A 27,926-nucleotide genomic window follows, 5' to 3' on the forward strand; every position below is an offset into this window, starting at 1 on the left:
AGGCTCACCCTACGCTGCATTTTGAGGGTACACAGATGACCAGATAGACCACATAATGACCCCAAAACACAGTAAGCTACTTTGACTGGCTTGTGTTGAATGAAGTTTGAATTTAGAGTGCTGTCTCACAGAGGGCCCTGCCTGAAAATGACTACAGTAGTAATTCATAGGACTGGACAAGGAGAAATATACCTCTCCATGTTTCTCTCTGAAAATGATGCCCATGAACAGACTAGGATATTGTTACGTTTTTAACACACTTTGACAGTACTCTACTGAATTATAGTACATTGTAGTATACAGAGGACTTCCATATACCTATAGATGCCCTGCTAATTTGTTCCTCATAAGTAACCAGTGTGTGAAGTAGGAAGGCCAGATTTCTTTAGAGACGAGGAAACAAACAGGTGATAGTCACTAAGTGATTTGCCCCAGGTCATACAGCAATTATATGTCAGACTCAAGTTTCTTGGTTTTATTTTTTACTTAAGTGTCATGTTTGGGAAGTCCTCTTTTACTTAACAGATACTCCTGTATGCAAGGTACTAGAGTGGGTATTATTCCAAACACACTGAATAGCTATTGCATTCTGAGAGCTTATAGTCCAAAACATGTATTAGTCAGTAAATTTGAACTTAAAAGAGAATACTTGTCTCAGTTACCAACCTGGGGAGTTTTCCCCAGATATTCTAATTTTAGTTAAAACCACAAAGTAAATAGAGGTAGCAAATCAGAAGTCTATAAATGTGCTCTAATTAATAGATTTGGATTTTTTTAACAACATACTTTCGTTATCAGTATGGGTTACGCTCCATAATTACTTGGAAGATTAGTATTCTATATTCTTTAAGTCAAAGCGCAATAAAAACCCACTCTGTCAGATTGAATTTGTTTATTTCAATGGGTGATTATAAAATTTAAGGTTTGCCAATAAAAGTAATTTCATAGTTAGCATTTCTTGAGTACCTCTGTGTACTAGTCAAAGGGCTAAGTGCTTAACATACATTTTTCATTATTTGTTTACTCAACAATCCACTGTCCCATTTTACAGATGAGAAAACAGGTTTAGCGAGGCTCAGTAAGTTGCCCAGATTTCTATTTGCAGTTGTGTCGTCAGTTAGATAACCTGAAAACTGTCTCCTAGAAACAGGAGAAAGAACATTTTTCTTTAGAAATGGTAAATAGACTATAATCAGCTTCCTTGTCTATACAAAGGAGGAAGAGGGTAAGAGAATGATCACTGAAAATCAGTGTGGTAAGATGGGGCTGGCTTTGGCTGCCCTGGGGAAAGAGGGGAGGCAGTAAACAAGAGGCCTAAGTTTTAATTACTATAAGGGTGGAAAAGATAAAACCTTGGACCTATACAAGGTTAGAAGCTGGAATTGAGATCCCTAGAGGGGCTCACAGCTTCAGCAAAAGGGGAAACTAGAAAAAATTAACCTGCTGGCAAAGAAGACCTTGTCAAAAAAAGCTTGCCTGTTGGAATAATGTGGGCAGGGACCTTCCCTAAGAATTTGTGATCAGTGGGTACAAGATCTGAATTTCAGTGTCCTGCCTGGTAAGAACTAACATTAGAAAGCGGTCTAACTAATGTTAGAAATTGGTCCTTGGGCACAAGTGGTTTCTGAAAAGATGCAACCTCAACACAGGGACTTAGGAATCCCACAGGTAAAGATCCACTGAATTTTGTGAGGAACTACAAAAATAGAAAACACCGTGAGAAAGAATCAATAGAAAAACAACAGCAAACAGTAGAATTAAGACCCATAAGAACTGATTTGCCCAACAGCTATTGGCGGCAGAGCTAAGATGGGAGTTCAGAGCAGTCTGACTTTAAAAGCCTCTTCTCTAAACCACTTGACATACTGCCTGTCATTCTGCCATACTGTCAAGTAAGTGTTTTCTGTTGATTTTGGAGCTCTAACAGTTGTTGCATGTTTGATCTAACTTTTCAAGTAGACACAAAGGTTTTAAAAAATCTAATCTCACCCCAGTATTACTTGTAATATTAATTTTGTGTAATATTTTTCATAGATGTGGGACAATACCCAGAAAAACAGTGTTTGGAGACCCCTTATAGTAGAATGACCCTGGAGTAATGAGCGCCCCTTCTCTCATCAGTATCCCACTTTGAATATTAAAGGTCAGGCCACTCATGGGCGTTTGCTGATTAGGGTATATGTGGTGATTTTTAGCCCCAACCAGCTCTCTATGCACACAGATTAGTGTGAGATGCTAAAAAAATCTCTTGGGTAGTTCTAAAAATCTCCGTAATCCTTGTCTGGTGAATCAGTACCCACCCTGGTTGAGTTTAGTGCTAGATTAAGCTGCTCAGAATTTGTAGCCCAAGATAGATTCAGAATGGCCTACTTCCAGGACTAACCTTTTAATATTCTCTTCCAGGTGTGCTTTCATGCTAAGGGTGCCCCTTCTTGAGTCCCTAAGGCTTTTCCTTCCTAAGCTTCCGATTCTTTCTTTGCCTACATAGAAATTTCTTTTGTCTCTCTTGAAGGTTCTGAAGGTCCTTAATTCCCCTGACCCACCTGCCTGATACCGCTCCTTCCCACCCAACCCACACAATGCATGCAAAAATTTCTTCTCTTGGGCTCCAGAATATTGTACACTAATTGTCCTAGTGGTTATTTCCTTTGTTCTTTGAAGCTCAAACATTTCCTGACCTAGTTTATGGGGCATATTTTGCAGTAGTTGTTAGGGTGAGATCTTTCTTTCAGTGAATCTTGACTTACCTGCTGTTCTAAGCTGGTGTTTGGGTCTAATTCGGGTGACAACTGTCAGAACCCAGTGGCAGGCACCATCTTCCAGAAACCTGTTCAGCTTGCACCATACACCCTCCGGTTGTATTGACTGACCCTCAGATGTTACCATCCTTTAACCAGGGCATCATTTTCACCCCTATAAATCTTTTGAAACCAGCTTTATTGAATTCTAATCAACATACAATAAACTGAACATATTTAAAGCATGTACTTTGCTAAGTTTGACATAGCAAAACTGTGAAATCATCACCACAATTAAGATAATGAACATATCTGTCACCATCTAGAAGTTGCTTCATAATTTCCTTTTAATCTCAACTCTCCCCATCCCCACGAGGTAACCACTAATCTGTTTTCTGTCACTACACATTTGTTTGCATTTTCTAGAATTTCATATTTTCATGTAAATAGAATCACACAGTTATACGTCTTCCTCCCCCTCCCCCACCTGCTCCCCCCCCCCCCCCCCGTCTGGCTTCTTTAACTCAGCATAATTATATTGGGATTCATCCATGTTGTTGTGTGTATCAGTAATTAATTCCTTTTCATTGTCCAGTGGTATTCCAGCATAAAGATATTTGCTAATCCTTTCAGTTGTTGATAGACATTTGGGTTGATCCTAATTTTTAGCTATTACAAATAAAGTGCCTATGAACATTCATGTACAAGTCCTTGTATAGATAAATGCTTTCATTTCTCTTAGGCAGATACCCAGGAGTGGAATGGATAGATAATAGGGTAGGCATTTTAAATTTTAAGATGAACATTTTTAGATGTAATAGATATGTTTTCTACCAAGAAGAGGAGAATCATTTCCACAAATCATTTCCACAAATGGCTAAAGACTTAAAGTGCTACAGCAGTTAAGAACAGATAGCAAATTCAGGATCTTTCTTTCCTTAAAATCCACAGACTAATTGTTTAGTTTCCTAATTGGTTATTAATGGATTTTAGGCTTCTGGTGATCAACATTTAATGGTGCTGTGTTAAAATCACAGCAGTTATAAACTGAAGGGCAAAAAATGTTTCCAAAATTGTTTTCTGTTGTGTAGACCTATTATATTCAACATATATGAGAGGTTAGGCAAGGGACTTTGTTTATGATAGATGAGTTGTGAGTTCCTGTTCAACCAGAGCAGAATCAGTGGGAAAATGATAACTTTATTTCTATTAATATTAATTCAGTATTGCCCAGTTTTCTGCTAATCCATAGCAATTTCCTGGGTGACAGTTACTTTTTTAAAAAGCTGCCAAATAAATGTATGAATATTTAAGGGGGGCTCGATTTTATTTTTAAAAAGAGTCCTAAAGCAGTGCTTACAGTTTGTGTGATCTTAACACGTGATCAGCTATAAGCTTTGCACAGCCACAGTTTTGTGTCTGTGAGGTAACATAGGGTGGGTTTTTCAGGGGAGAAGAGGGCCTCATGTTTATTGGCCAACTGCTGTATGCCAGCACTGCTGGGGGTGCTTTCTGTACCTTGTCTCGTGGCCACCCACAGCCATGTGCACAAAGGCGAGTTTCCTTAGCATGACCGACATGGCCCCTAATAACACAGTGCTGTCTACTCATCCAGCCTCATCTTTCAGCACAGCCAGTTTTGCATCCTGTGCTTTGGCTCGTCTCCTTTTTTTCAGACCCTCAAATGTGCTTTGTTTTCTGTCCCTTCCAAGCTTTCTCACATTCTGTTCCTCTGTCTGACTGGTCTCTCTCCCCGCCTCTGTGCCCCTCCTAAGTAATCCCTGCCCACCCTTCCAGCCTTGGTTGAGGTCTCCCTTCCTTGGATGCCTGCTCTAAATTCCTGTAAGATTCTAAGTCCTGTTAGAGTAGGGACTGTGTCTCCTTGCTTACCATTTTACTCCTACCAACTAGTGTAGTGCTTAGTAGTATTTGTTGAATGGACAGACAAGCAAACAGCCTTCTCGGGTGAGGAATTTTGGCCTTAAGTCACATAGCTAGGAAGTGGTGAGCCCCAGCGTGCGAATAGAAGGAGGACACCAAATCCATGTTTTTTCCACTACACTAAGCCCACAGTTGTAGTCACTAAACACTCTTGAGGAGGACTGGCAGGCAAATGAGGTAATTGAATTGAAACAATATGCCTAATTACATAATTGATCCAATATAGAAATGTAATGAAGCCAATTTTCCATAAACTTAATCATGAAAATACTAGTTTTACTATCTTTTTTAAATTGGGTTATTCTGATTTTAGACTTACACAGATTAAAATAAATGATGCAATGAAGACAGCCTGCAAACCCAGGAGTCTTTGGGATCTTGAGATATATTATCCTGAAAATACTTTGTTCTTAGGGTCAGATTCACCTGTCCCATTTCCTGCACACACACTTTTTTTTTTCAAAGCATGTTTGCAAAGACAGAATTCTCTGCTTCCTAAGGTACAGTTGAAATGTTAGAATATTTCCTGGAAATTATGCAAAAATGCTTTCCTTAAGTAAAAGGTTACAGATGCTGTTACTTTTCTTTCTCTGTATTTTCCTTTTATCACCCTCCTTTTGATTATAGATCTCTGTCCCCTTTCAAGCACCTCATTGCTTTATCCCTTTGGGGTCTGGTCACTGTTTACCTCTCCAGCCTCATCTATCTTTTGCCCCTTACCTCTTCAAAGTCTGCTCCATTTACAAAGAAGTATCTGAAATCCCTGACTGAGATTGGTACCCATCCTGTGAAACCCTTTGCTTATTACCCCATTTCTTAGCATCTGTTGTATTCGTGTGGAATAGTATGAGGAGTTTTGTATCTCCTGTACCAGATGGTACACCTTTTCAGGGCATTTACTGTCTCATAGGAGTTCATACATCTAAGAATGCCCAGAACCTGACATGGTTCCTGGCACATATTGTACTTAAGTAGTACGTTGTTTAAAAGACAAAGAAACAAACAGAAAACAGTCTTGGGCCTCAGATCACCTTCAATATGAGATAATAAGTCTTAGGCAGTTCAGAGCAGGAAGCAAGGATATAGTTATTATTTTAACTTTCTGTCTTATTCTGGATCTGCAGAATTTGACTTCTAGGTTAAATTAGTCTTTTGTTCAAATTTCCGTTGTCAGCTGCTAGCAGTGTTCTAGCCCTGTTAGTTATCTCTTTGGCTCTCTGAACCAAAGTAGAACATGGACCAACAGTTTCACCTGAGTTAAAGGGAGGTGTTCAGCCAGACTAACCACAAAATATTTGATTTTAAAAAAATGAAAGAAATTCAATCCACAGGCCATAAATTATAACCCCCAAAATCATTAGAAGAATGTCTCACATCAGACCAAATGCCGCTCTAACTTGTGTGCCTTGTAAGCTCAGAGCCCTGGAATAAATTCCTGACTTCTGCTTCCCTTGGTTATCCTATATTTGGTTGAACCTTTCTTTTTTATTTTTTTTCAACATGCTTTTCTAATTTAGGCCTTGCTTTCCTGAAGTCAGAACCAGTCTAAATTCAGTCCTCAGTGAATTTCTCAGTTTTCTCTGACTGGGAAACATACAGATCTCCGTCCTCTCCAGTCACATTTGGAGAGCTGACCTGTGCCCTGTGACTGGCTAGCTTTTCCCCTAAAACCATAGCTGCCTCCAGGCTGAGCACTGTTTCTTACTCCACATCAGTTCCTCAACACCTAGTTCACTATTTGGCACTTTAGCTGTTGTTACCAAAAATGAGTTTTTATATATCCAATATAAGATCATTTGCTTTTAAGTAGACACTAATACATACTTGTCAAAATCAGTGTAGGAGCCTATCACAGAGTTCTCTAATAGAGGCTGAGGAAGATATAGAAGCACTTCAGTGCTATTTGAACATAAGGAATAAGCCAGAAGAATTTAGATACTGATTAAGCTCAGAACAGAAAAATAATGAAGTTTAAATGGTCTGTAAGGGGTTTTTTAAAAGAGCTTCAAATTACCTCTAGATTTCAGCTGTTTTATTTTATTTTTGCAGGCTTTGGTTCATAAATCTTTCCTTGAGATTCTTAAGAAACTTTACATATTAATCTACCTTAAGAATATGAATGTTTTGCTGCTGTCCAATTGAATGTGTGATCAATGAGAAAGATATGAAAGGTCTCTGTTGTAGGCAGGATCGAGAACTTCTTTTTTTCTAATTCCACACAGACACGTCTTCGGCCTCTGAGGATGAGGGCTCTCTGAGACGCCAAGCTGCGCTCTCTGCTGCCTTGCAACAGAGCTTACAGAATCCTGAGTCCTGGATCAACCGTTCAATTCAGGGATCGTCCACTTCTTCATCTGCATCTTCTACGCTGTCCCATGGAGAGGTCAAAGGAACCAGTGGGTCTCTAGCTGATGTATTTGCCAATACTCGAATAGGTAGGAGCTGGATCTACCTCAGAAGCTCAAATTATGTTCCGTTTGGCTCCCAGCATCCAGGAAATAGTCTATGATTTGTATTAGGTTTTTCAGAGTGGTCTAAAAAAACAGAATGAGAAAGAACATGACAGTTAATGAGCAAAGAAGGAAACACCAGCAGTACATTTGGAATGATAGAGAGTGTCTGCATTATTGGTGCATAGTGTTGCCCACCTGAAGCCATAGCTATTTCCATAAGCAATGCTCAAGCTGCAGGATATAACACCAGTCTTAGCACGGTTTATCCCTGTTGGAAAATATTCTATCAGTTAAAAGGTGTAACATTTTAGATTTTCCCAGGATTGTTGTCTGCATCCTCTTTAACAAAAAAACATCAAACCTGAGCAAATTCTGAACTAAGACAATGTCATTGAGACCCTTGTGTCTTCAGCATAAAGACTGGATTTATTGTCCTTGCTGCTGTGCTATTGCTGCAACTGGAGTGTGCAGGCTGAGGATGTTGGTGCTGTGTGAGCTGCTCCCTGCTGCTGGTGCTCCTGTATGGAGTATAGCTTTTGCTTGGCTCTGCTTTATGTTTGTATGTGTGTGTTTGTATTTTAAGAGTCTGTGACATCTGCAGATAAAGATATACCTCAGATCTCTGTTTTTGCTTCATTGGTTGGTACACATAGCATTAAGTGATGTATATGAACATCATGTGTCTGTGATGGTTTTTCCTTTTTTATTGACAATCATTTGCATTTTGGTGTTTTAATTTTTATATCAGTGACCTTTCTGTATCACCTTATATATATCTTTATTCTGTTAATTGATTTCTGAAAAGAAAAACTTGGAAGGCTTTGAATGCAAGCCTGTAATTTTTTAGAAAATAGCTGCCTTGAGGATATGCTTGCCCACATTACAAGGCCAAGTGCCAGCAGCTAATGACTTGTCCTCTGCTCTCAGCTCTGCCCTTGGTTGACTGAACCTCCCAGAGCAGCTGCAGATGAGCATGCTCACCACCTCTTCTTTTGGGAGGGCGGGCATCAGGGCCATGGTGGAGTCAGGGTTCATCCCCACATTTGTCTAAAAGCAGTTTCATTTGTTAAAAATACTGTCCTGATACCCAGTTAACTTTATCTGAATTTTTTTAGCAAGATGATTTCATCTGACTTCATATCTCATATTGCCTCAACTCTGAAAACTTAAGTGGTTTAGGTACTCACAGAAACATTTTATCCAACATTGTTGCCTTTCGGATGTTTGCCCTAATAAGCACTTCATGTTTCTAATAGAAAAACTTGAAAATACAGATAAAAGAAAAATAACCTGTAAACCCACTTTCTGTGGCTAACCCTTCAGTCTTATCACTGTCATGTATATCCTGCTAGACTTTATTTGTATATAAATATGGAAGGTTTTGGTTTTGTTTTTACAAAAATGAAATTATACTAAATACAGTGTTCATAACCTGCTTTTCTTGGCAGTGTATTATAGACATCTTTTATATCATTAATATGTAATTAGACTGTTGTTTTTATGATTTCAAAATATGCCACTCTGGCTATGCCCTGAGCTGTTCCCCTCTTTTGGACATTCAAGTATCCAGTTTTTTGCTATTATGAATACTAGAATGAAACATCCTTTAACACATGACTTTGTGCACTTGTTTGATTATTTCCTCTTAGGATGTATTCCTATTAAGTGGGAATTTCTGGGTCAAATAAAAAAGTCTGTATTTAATACTTTGTTACCTCATTATCCTACAGAAAGAATATACTGCAGTATACTTGTGCTAGTAAAGTTTTTAAAACTTTAAAAACTGTTAAACTAGTAATTACAGACTTTGGGGACATGGAAACCTTAACTCCCAATTGATTTTAGAAGTTGTTTATATTATGTTTTTTCCCTTTTTCATAGTTATGAATGGCTTTTCATTTTTCTTGTGAATGGTATATTTTGCTTCCTATAACTTTCTTTTTCTCACTTCTTTTTTGCTCCCCGTAAGTTTTTTGTAACACATTCCTGTTGAATGACTCTCTTCCAACTTATCTCATTGTTTCTTTACATTAACAATTCCTACAAGGTGGGTGGCTGGGTATAGCTCAGTGGTAGAGCATGTGTTTAGCATGTGCAAGGTCCTGGTTTCAATCCCCAGCCCCTCCCTTAAAAAAAAAAATCCCTATATGAAGTAGAATCCGATAACATTTTAATCATGTTTTTAGAGCAAGGGAAGAACTTTATCTGTCAAGTAGACCCAAGTTACCCCTGGGTTATTTTATAAAAAATTGAAAAGTGGACTTCATCTGGTTTTCTTCATCTGGGAGCTTAAGCAATCCGACCCACTGCTAAGCCACTATTTCTGTCTCCAATGGAAGAAGAGATATTATGGATAAACCAACGTAAACATGAAGAGATGCTCAAGAGACTAGAATATTTGTAGCCATTATGATCATACTTTGGTTTCATTTTGAAGTCACTTGCAATTTTTATTTTATTTTGATTATTTTTATAACATTGAATTTCTGCCAGACTTTCTGTGTAGGAAAGAAGGTTTTTGAGAAGTATTCAATACATGATTTGATCTTACTAAGGCTACTCAAGTTCTCAAAAAATAGTAATTTTAGAAAACTAATATGCCCTGGCTTAACTTCTTTCTCTCTCATTGTGTCTTGCTGATAGAATTGATTTAAAAGTTTGTTTTATAAGAGCTAATGCCCTGTACATGTCGTTTTCTTTTGTGTTAAAAAACAAAAAACAAAAAAAGAAAAAAAAAAGATTTAAAGGTTCTTATTTTTACTGGTAACGTAATATAATTCTAAGTTTTGTTTTCTCCCCTCTTAGAGAATTTCTCTGCTCCCCCTGACGTCACTACAACTACCTCTTCTTCGTCATCATCTTCCTCAATACGCCCAGCAAATATTGATCTGCCCCCCTCGGGGATAGTTAAAGGCATGCACAAAGGATCCAACAGGTCCAGCCTTATGGATACAGCTGATGGTAGGGAGCTCTTTTTGGTAGCTAAATAGAGAATATTAGTTAAGCTGAAAAAATTCAAATTACAAACAGTAGTGCCTGGCGTCCAGCAGTCACAGAGCCACACTGCAGCTGACCTACTCAAACAAGACCTCTTGAGCTCCCTCTTTCCAACAGTCTGCCCTGTAGCAGCACTGACACTTGTTCAGACTTAGGCTGTACTTTCAAAAAGATATCTTGAAAGAAAAAACAGTATGGAAAAAGAAGAGAATGCTATGAGAGAAAAGGGAGGTTAGATAAATCTTTAAACAGTGTATTAATAACAGCACCACATTTGTTCATTGTCATAAAACTTGTCGTGTGCATATTTCTACCTGTTTGGCCCAGATGAAATAGAATGAGACTGTGGACAAAGGCCAAACATCATTAGCAATAAAAACTCCTAAGAGAACTGAAGAACTAAAATACCCCTAAAATCAAATTTTAACTTATGATTTTTTCCTTTATAGGTGTTCCTGTCAGTAGCAGAGTATCCACAAAAATCCAGCAGCTTCTCAACACTCTGAAACGACCCAAAAGGCCTCCCTTAAAAGAATTTTTTGTGGATGACTCTGAAGAAATTGTGGAAGGTAGTAGTAGCAATACCAAACATGTATACTCCTTAAGGAGAAGCTTCCTAAGCAGTTACTACATGTTAGGTATTATAGGACTTAAGGATGAACAAGGCATTGTTTTGGGGGTGAAAGAGTTCACAGCTGTCTGCTTTTTTTTTTCCTAAGGATCGTTTATATTTTAGATCTCAGATGAAAAATAGAGCGAGGGGTGAGGAAAACAAGGAGATAGCTATGGAACATAGAAATATCTATGGGAATATGCTCTTTGAAATTAGGAACAAGTACGTAATTTTTTAAATTATTTATATTTGGCATTATCCTAGAATACAGATGTCAGATTTGACCCCATTCTTTTTTGATACAACCCGGACATTTTGTTAAATCAGTCAGTCAACACATACATATGTCTGCTTTAACATGGTAGGTAGTGAAAAAGCTTCGTGAAAATAGTCGCTTCCTTCTTCTGGTATGCTCTTTACAGTTTAGACTGGTGCTAAAATAAATGCTACAGATAAAAACTGAGTTTAGCCAATAAATATATGTCAACTAATACAGGCAGTTTGGAGAAGGGAAGAAATCAGCTTCATCCAGTTAGGGAAGGCTTACTAGAGAAAGCGATAATAGTGATTTATTCATTCAATTATTTTAAAAATATGTATGGGTAAAATAACATAATGTCTAGGATTTAATAGGAAGGATTGAGATGGGACTGTATGGAGGCATAGATGAAATTGAAGGTGGCCTTTTGATAGTTATGGAAGCTAGGTGACAACTAGAGCTAACAAAAGCTTTTGTCAAAAGAACTAAATCTTGGCAGCTTTGCAGTCCATTTTTACATCCTGAGACTAAGAGTAGGCTTTGATCACATCAGACTTGTTAATGAAACTAGGCATGTTAGTAGACTTGATCTGGTCTTAGCCCACTTTGTGCATTAAGAAGCAACAAGCCGCCTGACGTCTGAGGTTAAGATGAATGTCTGTTCCTTTAGGAGTCACTAAACTCATTGAACTATGGACATCTTTCTTGATGCACTGATGTTCAAGGTGCCCATGCCAGCAATAGCCTCTTCAGTCTTTTCAGTACTGTGTATTGACTAGGCAGATGAAGGTCAGGGTTTAATAGAAATCATGCTTGAGCAATTTGCATTCATTCAGAATAAACAGCTTTCTACTAATTTTAAATAGGCAACAGTTATTTTTTTGAATGACAGTTACCTTGGAGGAAAAAAAAACACCCATAGGTCTTTGACAGTGTGGGAGACTGTGCTCCAGGGTGTGCATTGTGGAGGCCTAGTGGACGGCAATAATGTACAGAGTTTTATAACCAGAGCTATGCCTACCATATATATAGTCTGTCCATAAAACAAAATAATTATTTATTTTTTATTTTTTCGTTTTTCAGTTTTATTAGGTAGAATTGTTACAATTTGCACATATACAATATATTGCATGTAAATATATATACACAATATACTGCACATATTTTTAAAATTTACATATACGTACTGTTCATTGTTTCTAAGAATATTTAGAGCTTTAGCTTTTTAAACTTATATAGTTATCAAAGGAATAAAGCCAACCAAAAAATAAGAATTAATTCAAAACGATACATACACCCTGCTATTAACAGCAACATTCTTTATAATTGCCAAGATAGGGAAGCATCCTAAGTGCACATCAATAGATGAATGGATAAAAGAAGATGCAGCATATATATGTAATGGAACACAACTCACCCATAAGAAAGGATATTCTGCCATTTGCATTCCTTCATTCACTTTTTTTTTTTTTTCACTTCAAAAACCAGAATTTTATAACTGGCATAAACATTTCCACTGCATCAAAAACAAAACAATTTATTTAGAATCACCCGTGTTTATTTTTATACTTAATCTGGTGGTTTAGGGTCTGGGAATATGCAAATATTATTTACCTAGGGTAGTGAATTGGAAAGTGAAACTGTTTCGTTAGTTTTTTATTAGTGGAAAAATGAATGAAGACATTCTAAGTAAGTTTCCCAAACCTGTCTTTAAATCGAGCTGTAAAATACAATTTATTTCCTATTTCATTTGCCATTCTAGTACCTGCTGCTCATCCTGTCCATTCTCTCTTCTGTGCTGCTTCTCTTATCCCCGCTTCACCTCACTGATTCTACCCTTCTTTGAAGACTCGGCTCGGGCATTACCCGCTCCAGGTGGGGGCCCGGTCCTCTCACTTGGCTGGCATGGCCCTCTTCTGCCCTCTCTGTGCACATCTCGGTCACGCACTGCCCACGTTTACTTAGCTGTGTGTATGAGTGTGTCCCCGTTGCACTCTAGGTACTCCTGGAGAGCGTGGGCTCTGTACTCCGTGTACCTGGCATTATTAGAAGCAGTAGATGTTTGTTCAGAGAATGATATGCACAGCATTTATCTTCTCATGTTTATCACATCCTGTGCACATAATTGGCACTCAATAAATAAATGACCTTTTGTTCTGAATGTAAATTATCTTTCCTGCTATGAAAATATAGGACTTTCTTTTGCTTTTTAATGTTTGTATACTTGCTTATTGTAGACAAATTAAGAGGACTTTAGTTTTGTCTAGACAAAAGAACATGAAATAGTATTCACCTCCAGTTTCTGGAATTGACCATGTTTGTAATCTAGTGCTTTTTTTTTGTCCCCAAAGTTCAGTTCAATTTAATTGACATTGATTGAGCAACCATTATGTATTAAGCACTATAGGCAATAAGAGGAATAAGAACCATGTCATCTCTTGAAAAGCTCTCAGTCTAAGGGGGAGAAAAACTTGTGCAGTAACAGAAGTTCATGTGCATCCTGAGTGCTTTAGTAAGGGTGGACTAGCACATGGTGTGAGAGCACTAAGGAAGGAATGACCAGGGATGGCTTCCCGGGGAATTTACCACTCAAGCTACATCCTGAGAAGGATGAGTACAACTTCATCAGGAGGCAGAGGGATGGGCCGTATGAGATGTGTGCAAAGGTATAGAGAGACATAAAAGGAACCTTGTCTTTCATGCCCATTACTTGCCTGAGTCCAGTAATGACCCTGCTGTAAACAATTACTATTTCCATTTTACAGATGAGGGAAAATGAGGCTCAGGTAACTCATTTTCCCTAAAGTCATGTTAGTAAAAAGTGAAGGTAAACTTGGGTCTTCTGACTCACAGTTCAATGCTTTTTCATTAAATGTAACCTGGTGGAGTGGAACCTGGCTGTCTAACATTTGGACACAAACTAAAGATTTAAAAATACATTTACTAAAAATTGTAAAATTGCTAAATGGAATTTTATGCTTTGTGCTTTTTTGTATATTCAATGATTTGCTTTGTCAAGGGTCAGAATTTGTTGCATAAAATATATTAAATATGATTTTACAGTTATGTGGGGAAATGAAATTAAGGCGGCCCAGTTTGTGGATTACCGTTTTTAAGGCTGTCCTTTTCTCAAGTGAGTTTAAGCCAGATAAAGATGAAGGGAAAGGGGAAATATATTTGAGATTAGAGACCTAAGTTGTGTTAGTTGGTATTTGTACTTACTTCAGATCTTGTTCTCATAACCTGTTGGGGTTTTTTGGGCACAGTACCTCAGCCAGACCCCAACCAACCCAAGCCAGAGGGACGGCAGATGACCCCTGTGAAGGGAGAGCCATTAGGAGTCATCTGTAACTGGCCACCTGCTCTTGAGTCTGCCCTGCAGCGCTGGGGCACCACTCAGGCAAAATGCCCCTGCCTGACTGCACTGGATGTAACGGGAAAACCAGTTTACACTCTTACTTATGGTGAGTTTACAAGGGTCCGACTCCTTCCTTTTCTCCTAAGAGTTCTTCGGATTATCATGGGTAACGTTTTTATCTTGCTGTTTTAGCAGTTACTGGTCATTGTGTTTCAGTAGATCTTTTATATTATTTTAAATGGGATCCTAAGTTCAAAGTACAACTGTTGGCCAAGTATTTTCTTTTGCTAAAGTGACTTGCAAGCTAGCTAATATTTAAAAGAGCCAAAAGAAGAAAGAGACTTTGTAGATCCACTGATACTTAAACATGAGGAGAAAATTTTAGGAAGACGTTAAGATTAATCCTGTATGGTAAAAATCAGGTCATTTTATCTAAAAATTAAAATTGGTTTCTTTTTAGATCTTTATCACGTACTTCATCCTGCCTCTTGCATGTAATAGGCATGAAATTCTATAATGAACAGAGAACCAGTACTTTTCCATTTAGTTTTGCATCCCAGCTAAAGTGTTTATTTTTTAAATAACTTATTTTTTCCTTATGTATTTTTGAAGCAAGTTTATTTTTATTACTTCTTTTTTAAAAATAAGAATAGGTTCAACCTGGCTGTGAGATTTTGTACTAGTTTATTCAGGCAGATTCCTTTTTCCCTTCACAGGTGGTATACATTGTCCATAGACCTAAAGAGAGAATAATTTTAGAGGAAAAAATAGTTTTTATGTAAAGAATTGTACGGATTGACCTGAGTTTCCTTCTTCATTGCCCCTCTAAATGAGTTGTGTGTAAAACTGACATATCTATGCAAAATAAAATGATTTATCTTTTACTTTCTTCATAATCTAAAATAAGAATTTCTGAGGGTGGTTGGGGGGAAGGAGCAGGAAGAGGGGAAGAATAGGCTTTTCCCCCCAAAAATAGTCTTTAGCATTCATTTCAGAAGCTGTACATTAATCCCATCCATATAACCCTTAGAGAAAGCAGTCAGCTAGCCAAGTCTTTACATGTTTATGTAACATCTTTGAATATATTCATGTTTCACATAGTTAATTTCCATTTTATTATCTGTTTTTACTGAAATCAGTGGTATGGCATGCTCAGTCATTTGAGTCATACTTCTGCTTTGCATTTACTTCAAGTATCTAATACCATATATGTAAGTGGTTCTTCAGAAAAAGCTTAGAAAGAAGTAGTCTTCTGATTTTCAGTCCTGTGATTTAAAAAAAAAATGGTTTCCTTCCCTTTATATCATCAGCTCATATTATTTCTAAAGACACTCAGATTACTTCAGGAAAGAATTTGAAATATTTTATAGATCAGAGTGGGGTCCCGATGTTTTCTTTTGGCTTGAAGGTGGGGCTGGCTTTCGTAAACTGGTGTGACTGTAAAGCAGTCTTTATGGGAGAGGGCCTCTCTTTGTGTTGGGGTGATGCTTGTGTAATGCGTCATTTGCCAGTGGCCCTTACACTATTCAACGTGCTGATGGACTGAGTGCCCTCCTGCTGAAGTAGGCGTATGTTTTTCTATGAGTATTTTCTTTTCTTTTCCCAGGAAAGTTGTGGAGCAGAAGTTTAAAGTTGGCCTACACACTGCTTAATAAACTGGGGACCAAGAATGAACCTGTATTAAAACCTGGAGACAGGGTAATTGGTTTTTTTATTTTAGGGAGGTGATGCTGTATTTTCTAACATGCACATTCTGGATTTTTAATGTACAACAGCACAATTGATATAACTCTTACTCTTAAAAAATGAAAATGATTTGGTCCCAACCCAGGTTATAATTCTGGCATTCATAGTTTGAAGGATATTCACATGTCTCTTTTTGTAGCTCCAAATCAGTAAACTCTTCAGGTACTAATGAAAATAAAAAGAAACCTAAGTCTTTTTGGAGATAAATATTTCAGTAGACAACAAAAATAGTAATCAGGTTTATGCTTTGATTTTTTTTCCTTGAAAAATGCCCCATAAAACTTCTAAAACAAAGATAAACTACAAGGTCCTACTGTATAGCACAGAGAACCGTTTTCAATATCCTGTAATAAATCATAATGGAAAAGACTCTGAAAAATAATATGTATGTGTGTATGTATACCTGAATCAGTTTGCTGTACACCTGAAACATTGTAAATCAACTATAGTTCAATTAAAAAAAACTTTTTAAAACAATTTTCTGGAGTTTTATGTAGAAATGGAGGGAGATTTAATTACTTCTAAGAAGAAACAAATTAGCATCATTAATTTCTTCTTTAATTGGAGGTGACATTAAATTTTTTCTAGTATTTAAAGATTTTTTCCCTCTTTCTGAATATAATTACTTCTAATCATCAAACATGACTTTTCATTTGAGGTTGTGGAATGAAACACCAACTACATCCACAACAGAATTCTTTTTAGTTAGGTTCATGATTACAGAATCTCCTAAACCAGCCTTTTAAAAATACTTTTGCATTGTGGCAAAAGGCATCTAAAGCATGGCTTTTACTTATAAGTATGATACGTGAGTGTTTCCTAATCTTCACCTGAACCGTAAGAAGGTAGTTTTGTGTCTTCCTAACAACATGGACACTTGTGGGCAGGGAGAAAATGTGTTGTTTAAATGTCTTGTGGAGTTAGTAACTTTTAGAACTCTAGAAGGTTCAGAATTGAACTTATGTTGGGAGTGAGTTAAGAGAATTTGAAAGCAAAAGAAGGGAAAATAAGAATCCAAAGACATAAGTAAGTTTCACATGTTAATCTGTGACTATCCAAGTCAAGTATCAAATTCCGCAATGATAGTGACTGTGTTTTTGCATTTCTTGGGTAAATTAGGAAGAGTCAGTTGTCCCTAGGGTGCATTACAGGTGAAATCACAAGTTTGAACATATTATGGAGGTTTCACTGTTTATCTTTTGTAAATGAATTGACTTTATATGCATAATAGTTTCTGCCAGTATTTGCCATTATTACACCTGTCACCAAATGCATTGTTGGTTAAGTGAGTGAGGATTAATGCAGTGAATTTATTTATTAAAAAGTAAGAAACCTTAGATTTGCCTTAAGATGACAATTGAGTCAATCAGTGCTTCTCTGCTTGCTTCTCTGCAAGAGGAGATATAAGGCTTATTCTTTAATATGCTAGTCTGTCTAGAGAGATCTGTCACATTTATGTTATTGCTTAGCCTTGCACTAGAGTAAATTTTCTTAGATTTCACAAGTAATTAACTTCTTACTTAAGGTCACTTGTTTACTGCTAAATTGCCAGTAGAATTAAGGAAAAAATTCTTATGGTGATGATGATGAATTGCATTATAGTCCCCAAATTGTGTATGGTATAATCTTGGGAATGACAAGAGATCTTTTTAGATTTGTGCATCCTTCTCAAGAATTTAATTTTCTTTACTCTATTAAATAGCGTGATTTATTGTGTTCATGATAAATGTCGTAAACAAGTGTATTACTTAGTGACATTGAAAGCATTAGTCTGTTTCTATTCCTCTGTTATTGAATGTCATTATACATTTTAGGTGGCTCTGGTTTACCCTAACAATGATCCAGTCATGTTTATGGTGGCTTTTTATGGATGTCTCCTGGCAGAAGTGATTCCAGTGCCTATAGAGGTACCTCTTACCAGAAAGGTAACGCTGACTTTAAGAGAAACGCTGCCTGATGTGACATAGCGGGCATCGGGTTCTTGGATCAGTTAACTCAGTCACAACATAAGAATCAGTCTGGATTGGGGATATAGCTCAATGACAGAGTGTGTACTTGGTGTGCATGAGGTCCTGGGTTCAATCCCCAGTGCCTCCATTAAAGGGGGGGAAAAAAAAGAAACATTCTGGCCATTTTCTTAAGTACTGAGCTTCACTTTTTAAAAACATGAAAGTTGTAGAAAATTTATTTATTAATATTCATGTTTCATGAAAATAATGCATTTTCAACTAAGGCAGAATTTTTATAGTATTATGTATCACTTAAAAATCTTGGGGACATACTTGTCAATGATTACCAGTTATAAAGAGTATATTCTTTCTTCAGAGTCTATAGGTAATCCACATTTACAATAAGTGAAACCTTTTTGTAAAGAGATTGCCCTTAAGTGTATCATAACATCTAGAATTTCCATGAAGTCAAAGGGCCATGCAGTGTCGTCATCTTACTATTCTGGGGATAGGATATCCTCTGACAACACGTCAGCCTTACTGAAATGAAGCATATGTAGCAAATTTCAAAGTTTAACTGAATGATTTCTTCATGAGCTATTTGACCCAATTTTTTCACACAGTTTATTATTGAGAATTGATGATGAAGACAAATATGGTGGAGACTATGGATTTACAAGAAAAAAATATTTTCTGTAAAGAATAAAAGACAAATTGGTGACATCCCTGAAACTCTGGTTGATGGGATATAGTATCTTTAGCTTGGCCAGAAATCATAGGGTTCTTAAATTATTAAGATGGCAGTGCTTATGTGGCTTCATAATGACACTTTTAAAATGACATTTTAATGGAAATGCTTTAGGCTGTTTCTTTTGGTCTTTTCTTTGCTGTTGTTGTAAGGCTTAAATCTACCTCCTTTAAAATAGAATAACATGGACTTGGGTATAACCATGTCGTTGTAAATCTGGACATTTGATGTCCACTTACATTATTTATTTTGTTCTGACCCAAATTTCTTTGCTTTTGGAGATTTGAGGGTATTGCTCGGTCAAGACAACTTTAACCATGTTCACTTTTATTTCATTTGCCTGAGATTAATCTAAAAGAGGAGCATTGCTGGCCTTTGAATAAAATGGTCACATTTGGCTGGTGGAATTCATGATTAGCAGTGTCAGATTAATAAAATATTTGATTTGCACTCACAAAATCATTGTACTGTAGAATTTATTTAGAAGAACATATTGTCACTGGATTTTGACAGTTGCCAGATATCAGGGGGGTCCATGAATGTATGACACAAGTGCCAGAGCATTACTGAGTGTCAGGTTTTGGGCTTGGGGGTGCTCATTATCTTCTCTCCACAGGATGCTGGAGGGCAGCAGATTGGCTTCTTGCTAGGAAGCTGTGGTATTGCCTTAGCTCTTACCAGTGAAGTTTGTCTAAAGGGATTGCCAAAAACCCAGAATGGAGAAATTGTACAGTTTAAAGGTTAGTAATATTTGTACCTGAATTATGAGTTGAAAGTTAAAGCTGAGTGCTTTTAATTAGTGTTTTAATTTAATAATAGTTAAGTACTTAACATACGTTTTCTTATTTAATTCTCACAGCCTTATGAAGTAGGTACCATTATTATCCCCGTTTTACAGGTGAGGAAACTGAGACACAGAGAGGTTAAGTAACTTGCCCAAAGTCACAGCTAATAAATGGCAGAGCAGCGATTTGAACCCAAATCTGATTCCACAGCCCACACCCTTAACCTTTATGCTGATGGTTGGAAAAGCTACCACTCTGTTCACTAAAGCTAAATGCTACATGTAGAGACAGAGGATAGACCAGTAACCTCAGTGGACTTCCACTGCCAAATGGACCTCCCAGTTGTTGAGGTAATGTCAAGGCCTGGCATTAGCATGTGGAACGATTGTGCTTTTGAAAGAAGGTATACTTGTCTGGTGTTTTATCACTGAACACTAATTAAAATAAAGTACTTTATTGATTGTAAAATGACCTTGATTTGGTCTCTTGATATTTAAAATGACCAGTTCATTGTGAACTTCTTTCCTGATGGCTTAGGCAACTCAATTTTTATTTTGGGTTTGATTTAGGTTGGCCCCGGCTCAAATGGGTTGTAACAGATTCCAAGTACCTTTCAAAGCCACCTAAAGACTGGCAGCCCCACATCTCACCTGCTGGTACAGAACCAGCATACATTGAGGTAAGTCTTGTGACTAGGATACACATTCTGGCTTTTCCTCTGGCCTCGATTGCTATCTCACAAAATATGAAACTAACTTTTTGCACTTTTAATGTCAGTAGATCCTCCTAGTTTATTAGATTTCCATCTTTTTGCTTGTAACATGCCTTACAATGGACCTTCTAATTATTTTTAACATAAATACACATTTAAGAGAAAGACAGCAGAGAAATTGATCTTTGCCATGTAAGAAAGTTACAAAAGACTTAGAGAATTTCAGAGATTTAAAAAATAATTTACTGACATATTTCTCTGCTGCTTTGAGGGCAGAGGTTGAGGGGTGGTGCAGTGGGAAGCAAGAGACTGGAGAAATGAGAAGGGAAAATTGCTGTGCTTGTAAAAAAAACAAATTTAGGAGATAAAAGAAAAAGAGCAAGAAAAAATGGATGGCTAGAGGGCTTGGTATGGAAGGTTAGTGCAGGAACTTGATTGATTGGTAGCATGATTCAGTTGAGAAATTAAGCTCTACTGCATACCAGGCAGCAGGCCAAGTGCTCTAAATGCATTATCTCACTCAGTCTTCATAAGTACCCTGTGAAGTGGGGGCTTGTTATTAAACCTGCTTTGTAGATGAGGAATCTAAGGCTTAAACTAACTTGACTCACCAATCAAAGGTTTGTCTAAAACCTTGACTCAAAAATGGCTGAGCTGGGAATCAGACTCACATCTGTAAACCTCTAGAAGCTATACCCTTGCCTACTCTGCATGTTGCTTGAGACATATTAGTAAATACTCACCAACTGTTTGCTAAATTAATGAGTAACATCAATAAAAAAATTTTTTAAGCCTTTGTGGAAAAAATCCACCCAACCTGGAGCCCTGTGGCGAAAACTTTGGCTATAAGAGGAAAGAAAGAAGGCAGTAGCTTTGAGAGGTTTGATGTTGGACGCAAGGAGGAGTACAGGCTATTGAAAAACCAAATTTAGTGATCAGCTCTCAACCCATATCCTCTCTCAGTGATGACATGGGTCAACACTTCATCCTCCTTAAAACTGCTCACTGGCTTCCCTTCCCTTATTTCTCCTGCCTCACTGACCACTCCTTCTCAGTCTTCTTCACTGGTTCTTCCTGAAAGGTGAAGGGTCCTTCATTATGTGGCCCCTGCTTAGCTCTCTGGCCTCGTGTAGAACTACTGTCCTCTACATTTCCAGGCTTCTGCTAGTCTGAATTAACTTGCAGTTTTCACTTAGGACCCTCTTAATACCCAAAGAATATCGCTAGTGAGTGTCAAGTATCCTGTGGGTAATTGGGAGCTGTTAAAGGGTTATCAGCAGAAGAGAGAAGAATAAATATGTTGTTAAAAGACTTACCTGTTTGGTGGGGTTAAGAGGGGAAATGGGGAGCTTTTACAGTTATTCCAACTCATGGTGATGGGGATGGGGAGAAGTGGATGCAGTTGAGAGACAGTAAGGAAGCAGGAGAAGCAGAACTTAGTGACTGATTCTGGAGAGGGAGGAGGCTAGAAAGACAATCAGGTTTCTCACTTGGGCAACTGGGCAGACGATGGCGTCCTTCATTAAGACAGAAAATACAGCAAGAAGGGTTTTCCTGGGCAAGGGGTGGGGGTGAATAATTAACTGTTGGCTACACTGGGTTTCACAGGACTGTAAGTTGTTTCGAGGAAACAGTTGACTCAGTGTGGATCTCTGGAGAGAGGTCTGGGTTGAAGATAAGAGAAGCAGGAGTCATCAGGAATGTGGTGTCCTGATTGAATAAAGTGAGAGAGAAGAGGAAGAATAGAGCTTTCAGGGAAAGCCAACATTCAAGGGATGGGCAGAGAAAGTGAAGGGTAGGAAGAGAATCAGAATATGAGTAGGAAAGAGGGGTATCACAAAAGCCAAGAAAGGAGAGGTGGGAGGGTATAGCTCAAGTTGTAGAGCGCATGCTTAGCGTGCACAAGGTCCTGGGTTCAATCCCCAGTACCCCCCTCTAAAAATAAATAAATAAATAAATAAACAAACCTAATTATCTCCCCTGGCCCAAAAAAAAAGCCAAGGAAGGAGAGAATGTCAAGAAAGGAGGTATTACATGTTACAGAAAGGTCTGATAAGGTATGCAATATGTCCTTTTGACTTAACAATAAAAAAGTGGTGGATCTTGGTGAAAAGCAACTTGAATGACACATCAAGTTAAAAGCAAAATCGTAGCTGATTGACTTGTAGGAGTGACTAGGCATTGCTTGGTGTCTTCTCCCAGCTGGGAGCTGCTGGTAGACTGGACCACAGCTTATGTACCTTTAGCTCTGCCCGCCGTGCTTGCTCTGCCCTTGATGCCGTGCTGTTAATGCAGCTTAGGTCATTTGTTTGTTTTAGCTTCTTTAGCAGCCACTTCACACTGATGACTAATTAAGCTTTTAAGACACATACTTTTGTTGAGCTTTATCATTCCCCAGTCCTATCTTTGCGTGATTAGAGTCTGGGGCCCAAGTGCGTAGCCTCAGATACTTATATGAAACATGTTAAATTCAGCCCATTGTCATGGCTTTTCTGGGTTTCATTTTTTGGATTCTAGTTCTGTCATTTGAAATAACCCCTTTAATTGTTTCTTGTGTTTTTGTTTTTTGTGGTTTTTTTTTCTAGTATAAAACAAGCAAAGAAGGGAGCGTAATGGGAGTTACAGTATCCCGCCTTGCAATGTTGTCTCACTGCCAAGCTCTGTCCCAGGCCTGCAATTATTCTGAAGGTCAGACTTCATCCTGTGACTGCCCACATTGTGAGCTCAGATATATGTGACTACGAGCAGTGCTCAGTGACTGGATTCCAGTTAATGACCACATTCAGAGGGAAATGTTCTAAGACACATTCTTGGCTTGCTTTTGCTTTCTTCTTTTTCACAAATACACTGTAATTTAAAGGAACTAAAATTCTGGGCAAACCAAATATGTAAAGCATGATTTCTAGAGTGCAGAAATAGAAAACTAATTAAAAGCATGTGTTCATTAGCTGCAAAATGTCAGGTATCTCCATCTCCCTGTGTATGTAGAGCTGCCACCAGCTGTATGTTTGGATTTAGAGTCAGAGTTTCTGCTACCAAAAAACACAAAGTCAGACACAAAAAGTATTCAGGATTGTTGGACTTTTAATGTGCTGATATGTATTGTGCAATGACTATATCCTTTAGAATGTTCTTCAGAATATTAATTTTTTTTAGTGTTTTATTTTCCTTTCATAGAATGGAACAAGTTAATACATGCTCATTATAGAGCAGCATTCTTGTCTGGAAATGTCAGGAAAATGGTTGATTAAATTATAAATAAATTAATATACTCTGAGGCATTAAAACTTATGTTCTTGAATATTAAAGATTGTTTCAATATATCAAGTGGAAACAAATTATAGATACAGAGCAGTGTATGCCAATTTTGTTATGTCAGATATCTGTCTCTAAGTGTACTTAAAAGTATATGTACGTGTATGTAGATATTATATATATGTATACACACCAACATGCTTTATTTTCTCTAGGAAGTATAATTTTTTACATATGTTTGTGAAACTTCCAAAGTTTCTAAAATAAACATGTGTTCCTTATGTAATTAGGAAAAAAGTTACTATCTTTCGAAGACAGTGCCTAAGTCACGGAATTTCAGACTCATTGTTTCTTCTGTGACCACGTCACCCTGTGATCAGTTCCCCAGCCAGTTTGTGGGGACCCTCAAGTAATCAGAAGACCCTGAGAGCTTTTAGTGATTTCTTTCAAAGTAGCAGTCAGTTGTTTAATAGAGGCAAGTGGTATAATTTTGCTATTTAACACTAAAGATGATTTCCTTGTGTTTTTTCCTGTTTTTTTCTATTTTAGGGGAAACAGTAGTAAATGTTTTAGACTTTAAGAAGGATGCTGGGCTGTGGCACGGCATGTTTGCGGTAAGCTGTACAGAATTAAGGCCTTTGGTGTAAATTGTGCTTACGATTCAAGTCGTTATGCATGCTGTGTAACCACAGCATCTCAGTGCTTGTTTGAAAGTTAAGCCCCTAAAAGATCAGTAGTATTTTCCAGGGGAATTTGATTTTGTGATACAAATGGGATTTTTTTTTTTTTTAAGGAGAATGTAATTCTGTTTTTTCCTTCATCGTGTGGTTGGGCATACCCTTCACATAATAGTATGTAGTAGAACTTAGGATCAAAAAATTTAAAAACATCTGCTATGATGACGCAAAGCCTAAAAAAAAATCTATGAATAATTATGTATTTATTTATGATTTAAAAACATATGTTTGAGATTTACCCCTTCTCTTTTCTGAAGAAAAAATTACATAAATATGTTAGAACTTTACAGCTGTGGTGAATAATCCTTTCCATTGGACAAAATGTCTTGAATGACCCCATGCCACCAGGAAAGAATAGAGTCACAGGGTAGTTCAGGCTGCTTTCCTGACAGAGGAACAGGTAACATGCCAAGGGAATTAGAGAAAGGTGAGTTCCTCCCACCTGTGGCCTCAGTTTTTATGGAAGAGGTGACAGTTGAGTTGGACTTTGAAAAATGGGTAAGATGTAGCCATATAGAGGTATTTGGGAGGTGGAAGTAGAGAGAGAGGGGACATATCAAGTGGGAAAAGCTACATATGTAGCATGGTGATTAGGAGAGAGAAGAGCTACAAGACCCTAGAGTTGAAAAAGACCTTTGAGAGTAGCGCATCTAGCTTCCGTGCTCATCGTGGGAGCCTGAGAAAGACTGGGCGGTGAAGCATGGGGAGCACGAGGAGGATCCCCTTTCCCACAGGACCACTCAACTTAGTAAAAGTCTGATTCCTTGAGCACCCATACTTTCTAGCTTTTTTCTGAAGCCCTTCCTGTTTTGTTTTTTATCAGAAGTTAAAAAAAAAAACAAACCCTTGTAAGGAGTTAGAATCTTCTCTCTGTGATCCACATAGCAAGACACGGACATGTGTGAAGCATGAGTTATAAACGCCATTCTTGAAGTCCAGAAGTTTGTCACCAACATTTGAATTTGAGGGAGGGAGGAGGAAAGAGGTTTGCAGTGGTATCTTGGTCTCTTTGGGCCACTTAGGTGTTTAATAAAATGGCCAGTCTAAATACCAAGACTTAGTCATTCTGTCCAGCTGGCTCTCCTTGCGGACAGAGGTTCCTGGGTGTGTTTGGTTTGGGTGACAGGAGAGACACCGAATGACATGATCCCCTCAGGTTACTCAGCTTGATCTACCCAAACACCTAACAGGTCTGGGCAGGACCTCCTGTAAGCAACAGGGGCTCTTTCATTTCTGACTTTGTAAGACCCAGCCCTGTGTGGTATGTGACAAGCATGAACATGATGTAGATTAGAGGGTAGCTTGGCAGTTGTCTGTTAAATTTAAAAAGCGCATATCCTATGACTCAGGAATACCACTTTTCGGTACCTACCCTGAGGAAACACTTGCACATGTGCCCAGGAAAATGAGTATAAATATGTTCCTCGAAACATTGTTTGTAGTAGCAAAAAAAAAAATTGCAAGTAATAGGGAAATGCCTAAATAAGTTATGGATAGTCATTCTATGGAACACTATGCAGCAGTTCAAAAATACTATGTAGCTCTCTTACACTGATGTGCATAGATTTAGCTTTAAAACAATTTTAAGTGAAAAACAGTAAGTTGCAGACATACGTATAGTATGATGCCTTTTATGTTAAAAATACTTTTATGTTTCTATGGGGACAAATATATATGTAAATATATAGAAAAAGGACTGGGAAGGTCCATTCCAGATTCATAACAGTGATTGTCTACGAGGAAGAACGGAACCAGGTTTGAGAATAAGTAGCAAGGAAGGCTTCTACCTTATAGTTAATATTTCAGATTTTTTTCAAAGAGCATGTATGAAAGTATTTCATGATTAAAATTGTTAGCAAAATACCAGTTCAATCTTAAAATGCTAAGTATGTTTTAGGTATTGATTGCTTTTTATCTTTCTTTGCTTTTCAGAATGTAATGAATAAGATGCATACAATTAGTGTACCTTACTCTGTTATGAAGACCTGTCCTCTATCTTGGGTCCAGAGAGTACATGCCCACAAAGGTAGTTACACACAGCATCTAAGCTTTAATTATGTGACTGTTTGAACTAAGATCTTAGGGATTTTCAAATTACTCTTCTAGAAACATAATTCTATGCCTTGGTGCCTTGACAGATTTTAGAGTTGAGGTACTATAGAATTAGATACGTTGTCTAGTTGATCTCACTTGGTGTCCCTTCTTAAAAATTGAGATGACTGCCTGAATCTGAGCCTCGAGTTAGATTTATTGGGGTCTTTGGTGTTCAGAGCCTCCTTGGCTGGGATGTGCGGCCTGCCTGCAGGTCACAGTTGGCAAACTTGTGTGTCCAGTCAGTAGCTGCTGCCTCAGAGCACCTGGCACCGTTTCTTTGAAACCTTTTTTATTTTCTCGAAGTGAAAATCTTGATTTCTAAAATAAGTAAAAATGTGTTTATTACAGTGTATTAAATATCTCCCTAGTGTGGTGTGTGTACGTGTGCTGACTTTATCCCTTTTGCATTTGTAGCCAAGGTAGCTTTAGTCAAATGCCGAGACTTGCACTGGGCGATGATGGCACATCGGGACCAAAGAGACGTGAGCTTGAGTTCCCTCCGGATGTTGATTGTGACTGATGGAGCTAATCCCTGTGAGTGTTTCTAGAGTGTTGGTCTGAGAATACCGTTTCCTTGGTAGGCTGAAGTTTTCATCCCCTTTCTGTAAGCATTTTCTTAAACATCTGCATTGAGAGATAATTCACATACCATAAAACTCACCCATTTGAAGTTTACAGTTCAGTGGTGTCAGTATATTCACAGAGTTCTACAACTGTCATCATTGTCCTAAGTTTAGAACTTCATCATCCCAAAAAGGAACCTTGTACCCATTTGTAGTTACTCCCAGTTTCTTCTCCTCTGTCCCCCAGCCCCAGGCTGTCTCTGCATATTTACCTGTTCTGGACACTTCATATTAATGCAGTCATACCCTATGTGACTAGCTCCTTTCACTTAGCATGTTTTCAAGGTCCGTCCATGTTGCAACATGTGTTTGTATTTTATTCCTTTTTATTACCATATAATATTCCATGTGTAGATATACTACATTTTATGTAGTCATTCATCATTTGATGGATCCATAAGCTTTTAAACTCACTCCTTACTCATTTGGATCCTTTATCACATAACAAAAAGAGTGATAAGGTGACTTGATGTAACCAAGTGTCTGGCCTTTATGTAAATTCCCTGTCAGCAAATCAAAGGAGTTTACAAAAGCTTTCAGAGATCTTTCTGTGTTACCTGCTTTTCCCCACAAGCGCCCCGTCCTGAGCCTGCACAGGGTAGAGTCAGGTATAATGTTAGATACTACTGTGCTCTTTGTCATCATGGATTTTTGTCCACAGTCACAGTGATCATCCTGGCATAAAATACAGACATGGGACTGACCTTAAACAAGTCAGAGAGTGCATGAAGAGGATGAAACTAAGCTAGAATATTTGTACTGCACTGACTAAGATGCACTAGTTACTTTGGGAAGAGTTGCTCAGTTCCAGACTGGCTGGAAGTTGCAGTTGTTGCCTGTAGGGCATCTCCACTGTTGATTGGGCGGTTTGGTAGGAGCAGCCTATTCCAAGGTGTAACTTTAAATAGTGTCAGTGAC

General features: G+C 37.9%; 1 protein-coding gene across 3 annotated transcripts in view; it reads left to right on the plus strand.

Annotated features, from left to right (window-relative positions):
- The window catches only part of DIP2B (disco interacting protein 2 homolog B), a 194,891-nt gene that overhangs the window by 124,569 nt on the left and 42,396 nt on the right, over positions 1-27,926 (plus strand). Inside the window, exons 5-16 of one of the 3 annotated variants that reach the window (XM_031462583.2) lie at positions 6,902-7,114; positions 9,938-10,093; positions 10,579-10,701; positions 14,268-14,465; positions 15,966-16,057; positions 17,920-18,030; positions 19,419-19,542; positions 20,157-20,266; positions 22,885-22,987; positions 24,104-24,168; positions 26,224-26,317; positions 26,800-26,919. In XM_031462583.2, the coding sequence (XP_031318443.2) occupies positions 6,902-7,114; positions 9,938-10,093; positions 10,579-10,701; positions 14,268-14,465; positions 15,966-16,057; positions 17,920-18,030; positions 19,419-19,542; positions 20,157-20,266; positions 22,885-22,987; positions 24,104-24,168; positions 26,224-26,317; positions 26,800-26,919 (1,509 nt within the window). The remainder of the gene's footprint in view (positions 1-6,901; positions 7,115-9,937; positions 10,094-10,578; positions 10,702-14,267; positions 14,466-15,965; positions 16,058-17,919; positions 18,031-19,418; positions 19,543-20,156; positions 20,267-22,884; positions 22,988-24,103; positions 24,169-26,223; positions 26,318-26,799; positions 26,920-27,926) is intronic. The other 2 variants (XM_031462584.2, XM_031462586.2) reach the window with 2 other exon arrangements.

This window comes from Camelus dromedarius, chromosome 11, assembly GCF_036321535.1.
Source record: "Camelus dromedarius isolate mCamDro1 chromosome 11, mCamDro1.pat, whole genome shotgun sequence".
Lineage (NCBI taxonomy): Eukaryota > Metazoa > Chordata > Mammalia > Artiodactyla > Camelidae > Camelus > Camelus dromedarius.